General features: G+C 48.2%; 1 protein-coding gene across 2 annotated transcripts in view; it reads left to right on the top strand.

Moving 5' to 3' along the window:
* Positions 1–3,232: 3,232 nt before the first annotated feature.
* MAPKAPK5 (mitogen-activated protein kinase-activated protein kinase 5) overlaps positions 3,233–7,900 on the top strand; it is a 34,315-nt gene continuing 29,647 nt past the window's right edge. For both annotated transcript variants that reach the window (XM_015413240.1, XM_015413239.1), the window contains exons 1-2: positions 3,233–3,301; positions 5,081–5,156. In XM_015413240.1, the coding sequence (XP_015268726.1) occupies positions 5,088–5,156 (69 nt within the window). In that variant the 5' untranslated portion in view covers positions 3,233–3,301; positions 5,081–5,087. The remainder of the gene's footprint in view (positions 3,302–5,080; positions 5,157–7,900) is intronic.

Below are 7,900 nucleotides of genomic sequence, written 5' to 3'. Positions count from 1 at the left end.
CCAGATATAAGAACCTAAGAGAAACCAATGTTGGATCAGGCCAGTGGCCCATCCAGTCCAGCACTCTGTCACACAGTGGCCAAAAATACCAGGCACCATCAGGAGGTCCAGCAGTGGGGCCAAGACATAGGGTTGCCAAGTCTATCTTCGCTGGGAGCGGGGGGCTCCCGGCTGGTGTCTTGTGCACGCGTGCACGCCACACACACATCTCCCAGAAGTGATGGGAGGACGTCAGGCATGCTGGGGGCGGGGCCATGGCCATACAAGGGAAAACCATAGAGTTTTCCCTTGTATGGCCGTGGCCCCGCACCCACCGTGCCCAGTGTGCCCGCGTCACTTCCGGGTGATGCGCATGTTGGGGTGGAGTTCCCCCCGGGGCCCGATCCGGCGCCACCGGGGAACGGACCTCTGGGGCGGGGGCTTCCCCGCCCCCCGGGGGAACTTGGGATCCCTACCAAGACACTAGAAGCCCTCCCACTGTTGCTCTTCCCCCAAGCACCAAGAGTACAGAGCATCCCTTGCCCCAGACCGAGAGTTCCTATCTAAACCTTGTGGCTAAGAGCCACCGATGGACCTCTGCTCCATATGCTTAGCTTATGGAGACCCTCATGGGGCTTTCAAGGCAGGAGACGATCAGAGAAGGTTTGCCATTGCCTGCCTCCTAGGGTTGCCAGGTCTGGGTTGGAAAATACCTGGAGACTTTGGGGGTGGATCCGGGAGAGGGCGGGGTTTGGGGAGGGGAGGGGCCTCAGCATGGTTGCAATGCCACAGGGCCCACCCTCCAAAGCAGCCATTTTCTCCAGGGGAGCCGATCTCTGTCAGCTGGAGATCAGTTGTAAAAGCAGGAGATCTCCAGACTCCACCTGGAGGCTGGCAACCCTACTGCCTCTGCCTAGCAACTCTGGGCTTCCTTGATGGTCTCCCATCTGGGTACTAATAACCAGGGTCTACCCGGCTTAGCTTCTGTGATCGGATGAGATCAGAGTAGCCTGGCCTATCCTGGTCAGGGCGACTTGCTTTTGGAAGTAAAGATAAAGGTTCCCTTGCTCGAAAGCCAGTCGAATCCGACTCTAGGGTGCTCATCTCCGTTTCCAAGCCGAAGAGCCAGCGCTGTCCGAAGACGTTTCTGTGGTCATGTGGCCGGCATGACTAAACGCCAAGGCGCACGGAACGCTGTTCCCTTCCCACCGAAGTGGTACCTATTTATCCACTTGCAATTTCTTGCTTTCGAACTGCTAGGTTGTCTGCAAAGTGGGGAGCCGCTCGCAGCCAAAGAAGTTGGCTCTAATTTACAAAAAAAAACTCTTGCTAGAATAAAAGGTCAATGTCGCAGGTACCACAAGGCTTCTGTTTTCACCTAAACCACTAAAAGTGACCTTCTCAAAGAAGCTAGGTGACACTTTCTGGGCTTATGGTGGTGGATCTGATGAAATGTGGGGGGTTGAATCCTTTGCTACAGCCGATCTTTACAGTGCTAAGTGGGGTTTTTTGCGGGGTGGGTGTCTCACAGTAACAAGCTAAGGGTGCTTCTCCTCTACAACGTCTGGCAAAGGAAGCCTGCAATAAACATCCAAGCAAAGTGGCATTAGAGCGTTGGTGCTGATTTCAAAAACCAAGGTCTTGCTGAGTGGTGGTCTTATCCCACTTAGAAGGCCTGCTGCAGGGTCTCAGTGGGACTTGGCTTCCTGATGAACAAGAGTCCCTGTGCCAGTGTGCCGGCCTGCATAAGGCTGGGCTGTCGGCATTGTTGGCATTAACCTTACTAACTGCCACACTCCCACTTTTGTGGAATCAAGTCTTGCTCAACCTGATGGGGCTTACCTCTCAATGGATATGTCTGCAAGTTGTAAGAGGCTGCTTTGCATACCAAATCATGACTTGTGTTGTCTCAGCTGCTACGTCAGCTGTGGTTCCTCTTCACCTTTCTGCAATGCCAGGGGTGAATGGTGAAGATCTTTAGCATAAGAAGAGCCCTGCCAGATCAGACCAGTGATCCATTTAGTCCAGCATCCCGTCTCATTCTGGGGCCAACAACAGGGCATAGAGACCTTCCCCAAATGTTTCCTCCCAACACTGGATTACTGCTTCGCAATGTGGAAATTCCCTTTAGTCACCGTGGCTAGTAGCCCCTGATAGACCTACACTTTAGGAATAATCTAATCTCCTTTTAAAGCCGTCTGTACCTGTGGCAATCACTACACCCTCTGGCAGTGAATTCCACATTTTAATCACTCTCTGTGTAAAGAAGTCTGGTCTATCCTGAACCTACTGCCTATCAGTTTCATTGGCTGCCCTTGAGTGTTCTAGTATTTTGAAAGAGGGAGAAAAAGTTTTCTGTCAAGATTGCTGCATGCCCAGTGACATTGTCATTAGTCTTTCTGCTACCTGTAAAAAGCCTAGACCCACCACGTTAATCTGTTCTGCTAGGAATCATTGCTGTTAGATTCAGTCATTTTTGCCCTACTTCATAATTTGCTTGGCGATTGGCTGAACAGTTATTATTACATTTGTAAACTGCCCTGAGCAAACTTCAAAGGACGGCGGAAGACAGGAGGGCCTGGCGGGAGCTGGTCCATGGGGTCGCGAAGAGTCGGACTCGACTGTGCGACTGAACAACAACAAACTGCCCTGAGTTCCAGTGAGAAAAGAGGACTGTAAAGTGTGACCTTGAGCTTCAACTTATGGATGGTGACCAGTGTTCCCTCTAAGCCGAGTTACTGTGAGCTAGCTCACAGTTTTTCAGCCTCCGGCTCACACATTTTTTGTCTTAGCTCAGGAAGGATGGCTCCAGAGCAAGCTAATTTATGCAGCAGCCAAATCGCTCGCTCACAACTTTAATGCCAGCAGCTCACAAAGTAGAATTTTTGCTCACAAGACCCCACAGCTTAGCGGGAACATTGATGGTGACCCCATGAAATTCCACCTCGTAGAGTTTTCAGAGCTACAGATGAGCAGCGGTGGCTTGCCATCGACTTCCTCTAGAACTATAAATGAAGTTAATAATAAAAATGTTGGTGAGGGACAGATGCCAAAGGCATGTGTTCACACTACGGGGGAAGTCTCTATTGCATAAATAGTACTGATGGTACCGTTACATACACAGTGTCTTTATGCACACCACACATCTGACGAAGTAGTCTGGAGGCACCTGGATTTGTGACTGGCTTTGCCCAGGGATGGGTTTGATGTTTCTATGGTTGTTGTTTTTTTCTCCCCCTTTCAATCAGGAAACTTCTATTTTAGAAGAGTACCACATTAACTGGACTCAGAAGCTGGGAGCGGGAATCAGCGGTCCAGTCAGGTAAGTTTCCCTTCGCTGGAGATGTCAGTGTCCCAAAGGGAAAGCGATAGGCAAGCCTTCTCGTTCGTCAAAGCACATTTGCCTAGTTGCTGGGAGGGAACCGTTAGATGCCAGAGGCAGATATTTATTTGCAAGCCTGCTTTAATCTCTGTCGCAAGATGATGTGGCAGAAAGGTCTCATCCCAGCAGATTCCCAAACTCCACTGCCCTGTGGATCCCTCCTAGCGGGAGCTGAAATCAGAACAGAAAAGGACGTGTCGAGGGAAGCCAGGTCTGCCCGAGGAAGGCAGTTCGGGCAGCGAGGGCTGCAGCGGTCGTCACTTGCTGTCGGTGGGAGTGGCCAGCCATTTGCTTGGGACTCTGCTTTGGCCCGACAGCACTTGGGGTTGTGGGTGGCTTCCGATTCCGATCTAATTTATTGCAGCAAGAGCCAGTAAAACAGTACAGTTCTGATATAAGAAGGATTAAAACAGTAAAAACATAGGAACAGGATAAAAACATTAACAAGAGAAAATTAATAAAATTAGTAAAATAATGTGAATAGGAGAGTCATACAGGTTTTTTTCAGCTAAAATAAGTTTACGTTTCCTAATAGCTAAGCAACAAAATGTTGCCGCAGCATGAGTCGCTGAGCTCCGAACGTCCTCTAGGAGGAATTTACAAAGGACTTCTGGCCTAAAGTCAAGATAAGACTGCAGAGGGCTAAATGTAGACAGAAGGGGTAATATGAGATGGTCATGGGCAGGGCTTTTTTTGTAGAAAAAGCCCAGCAGGAACTCATTAGCATAATAGACCACACCCAATAGCAGAAACTCATTAGAATATTGGGCCACACCCCTGACAGCTCCACTCATTAGCATATTGGGCCACACTCACATGTTACCAGAAGTGTGGTCATCCAGCCACACCAACCTTTTGCTTCTTATTCTGTTTACCTTGTTTGTTGTCAAAGCCCAGAGCTTTTTTGTAGCAGGAACTTCTTTGCATGTTAGGCCACACACCTCTAATGTAGCCAATCCTAATGAGTTTCTGCTGTTGGGTGTGGCCTATTATGCTAATGAGTTCCTGTTGGGCGTGGCCAACTCAGGAGCCAGCCGGAACTCCGTTCCTGTGCATTCTTTTCCTGCTGAAAAATAGCCCTGGTCATGGGTGGCTTCCAATGCCAGTCAGGTCCTGGGACTTGTTGCAGAATGGCAGAGAAAGGTGGAAGGACCACTGTGCTTGGTCTTTGCTTCTGGCTATAACTCCAGAGAGATGTGTGAAGCAGCAAGGCAGCCTTTGAACCAGGCCCGTATCCAGGATTCTTTAATTTAGGGGGCCTTTAAATAAGTCAGGGGGCACCCTGCACAGACAGACAACCCCCCCCCAAGGGAGCACTATAAATAAAATAAAAAATTGGAAGTCGGGGGGCATGTGGGGCTGGGGGGGAAGTTGGGGGGCCTCGGCAGTAAGTCAGGGGGCCGGGCCCCGAGACGCCCCGCTGTAGCTACAGGCCTGCTTTGAACCCTCAAAGAGTATACTTTCCATGGCTCCGGGGGGCTGCGGCAAACTCACGTGCTATGGGATTTGGAGGCAGAATGACACGTCTGGAAGCCACTCCCCTGCACTCAGCAAGGGTTAGGAGATGTCTCCCAGTGCAAGCCTTTACACAGAAACGGGTCTAGCAATAAACAAAGGACAGGCTTGATTGATTTCAGGTGTTGAGTGTTGTGTGAGTTTGTCAACTGGCAACTTCCTTTCAGTTCTACTGACCAAATGATTTTACTACTCTCTGGACAGAGTCTGCATGAAGAAATCATCTCAAGAAAGGTTTGCACTGAAAATCCTTCTGGATCGCCCAAAAGCTAGAAACGAGGTACAGCATTTTCTTCCCGGGAAGCGTTCTAGAGTTGTGTAAATCTCTTTTCCTCTTGGACCTCTCCACCCCACTCCCCTTTCCCACTGGTAAGAAAAATTTAGGAAGACGCCCCACTCAAGTTTCTTTGCTGCACTGCTGGGGGCTGTTGTGCTGTTGCGTTTTCAAACTGCTGGGGTGCTGCACGCACACACACACCCAGCCGTTTTGCTAGGCATTGGGAATGCTTCTTCTGAATGGCCAGTGCCTTTCGAGGCTTCTCATTGCGCCCTTTTGACATGCAGCGTTTCAAACTGATCCTCCGCCGCCGTGCCGCTTTCAAGTTCTGCTGACCTTGCACTGCAAGCCGAAACTGGCCGGGCTGCCCTGGCCTGTCACAGCCCAGCTTTCCAGCAACCCCCTCTGCAAGGGGGCTGGTGGGGGGAGGGGTGCGAGCAGCATAACAGGCCGGTCCACATTCTTGCCCAACAAGCTCCATTTTCCTGCCTGTGTCTTGCTTGCCAGTTTGCGGGTCTTTCTGTTCTCGCCTGCCCTGTGTCACCTGTTAGCTTCTTCCCACCCACCCCAGCCCCCGGGCTGCCTTGGATGTCTTCTCCTAGTTTTTGCTTGCTCGTCTTGATTTTCCCGGACCTGATCCTGCACCGCTCGAAGCCCGTCTGGTTCTGTCCTAGACCTAAGACTTGACTTAAACCAGGCTCAGCCTTGGAACTAACTTTGGCGGCCAGAGCTCACTCCTCGTATGTGTGGGGTGATGCTGATGGCCGTTCGGTGTTGCGTAGTGCCTTGGCCTGCCCGCTCAGTGAGCACAGCCAGTTCCCAGGTATCTAAGGATACTGGCAAAGGGGGCTTGCATAGGAATAGCATCACTTCTCTGAATTCAGACTCGATTTAATCAGCTTTCCACTTTGGCTTTCATTCTGCAAACACTGCTCAGGCCTGCCTGGGTAGCCCTTCGTATGTGAGATGAGGTGTAAGAGTACTACCAAATTCAAATTCAAATACCTTTTATTGGCATAGAATATTAAAACATTTCCCAATAATACAGTCCAAGAGAAATTATAAAATAGATAGTCGTGGGTATGTCAGGCCTAACTCAAGTTGTCACAAGTTAGATTTGACCATACAAAAGATGCCTGAATCATAAAATAAACTGGCATTCCAAACTTTTAAACTTAAGTTTTTAAACTTATAAATTAAGAATCATTAATATGATCAGGGTTACTCTTCCGTTTTATAAAACAATGGAGAAACTTAGCGGTCAGTTCAATGATCTCCAGATCTCGTGAAGCAAGGAGAAATTGTACCTTGATTCTATCTGATTGGCCTGCTACCATCCTAAGGGGGGCTTCTATACACTCCACTCGAATGTCATTTAACAATTTACAGTGTAAGAGTACGTGCTCAACAGTTTCTATTTCACTTCTGTTACAACCACAGAACCTGATTGAATAAGGAATTTGCTTATATCTCCCCTCAAGAATAGCAGAGGGGAGAACATTAAGACGGGCCAACAGATAAGCTCTACACATTTGCGGTGAAGTCAGACAGAAAAAGTAATATGGTAGAGTACCAGAAAGGGGATAAGCCCACCTTACTGAGGAGCACCTTCCGGAGGCAAGGGCTCTGAGCTCTTGCAACTCTATATCAATAAGTCTCTGTTTAAGCAAAGTAAAGACCTCAAGCTCTGACCGGATGACAAGGTCACTCAGGTTAAAACCAATAGAAGTGATTTTCTTTTCAATAGCCATAAGCCACGCAGAGGATTGAGATTCTTCCAGCATATAGGTGATAAGGCTATTGTGGTTACATCTAAAATGCAGACGTAGCCAAAATCTGAAAGTAATAATCCAGGCCTTGGTCTCTAACCGTCTCAAATTAAGCTCCAGACAAATGGCAGCATAAGATACGCACGAAGGCAACCCCAGAATCTTCCTCAGGAATTTGGATTGTAGTTGTTCAACTGCTTTATTAAAAGCAGTAATCCAGATAGGAATACCATATAGTAGCTTCGCGCTAATTTGATGTGCAAACACTTTTATAGCTGCTGGCACATACTGATTACCCTTAGTGTAATAAAACCGCAAAATTGCGAGCACACAGCAGTTCGCAGTTTTAATTGCCTCTGTTCTGTGTGTTACCCACCTGGAGTTATGATGAAAGGTGACCCCCAGATATTTAAAGCTTTTAACCTGCTCAATTATTTTACCCCTTATGCTCCAGTTCATAGGTTTCCAGAATCCCCCAAAGGCCATAACTTTAGATTTTTCAAAATTCACTGAAAGTCCATTATGGTCACAATAATCCAGGAAACACTCCAACAATTTTTTCATCCCTACTTCAGAGCGGGAGAGAATGACGGCATCATCAGCGTATAGAAGCAGGGGAATTGGTCGTCCACTTAAACATGGGCAGTGACTATAGCCCTCAGACTTTTCCAAACAAGCAGCCAGATCATTAAGGAACAAATTAAAGAGAAGCGGGGCTAAAATACATCCCTGTTTGACCCCAATATTAGTAATGATTTTTGGGGTTAGAGTACCCTTACTAGAGCCTCTAATTTGACAGGTTGTACCAGTATAAAGTTTCCTAATCAAGAATAGCAATCTTAAATCCATCCCCAGCTTCATTAGTTTCTTCCATAGCAGCTCCCTAGACACAGAGTCAAAAGCACCCTTCAAATCAAGGAAGGTAGCAATTAACTTGCTTCCTTTCCCTTTGTGGTATTTATTTACTAGGTGACTTAA

The sequence above is a fragment of the Gekko japonicus genome, unplaced genomic scaffold (assembly GCF_001447785.1).
Source record: "Gekko japonicus isolate JY-2015 unplaced genomic scaffold, Gekko_japonicus_V1.1 scaffold10, whole genome shotgun sequence".
NCBI classification, from domain to species: Eukaryota; Metazoa; Chordata; class Lepidosauria; order Squamata; family Gekkonidae; genus Gekko; species Gekko japonicus.
This window is presented reverse-complemented; position numbering and strand designations above follow the sequence as displayed.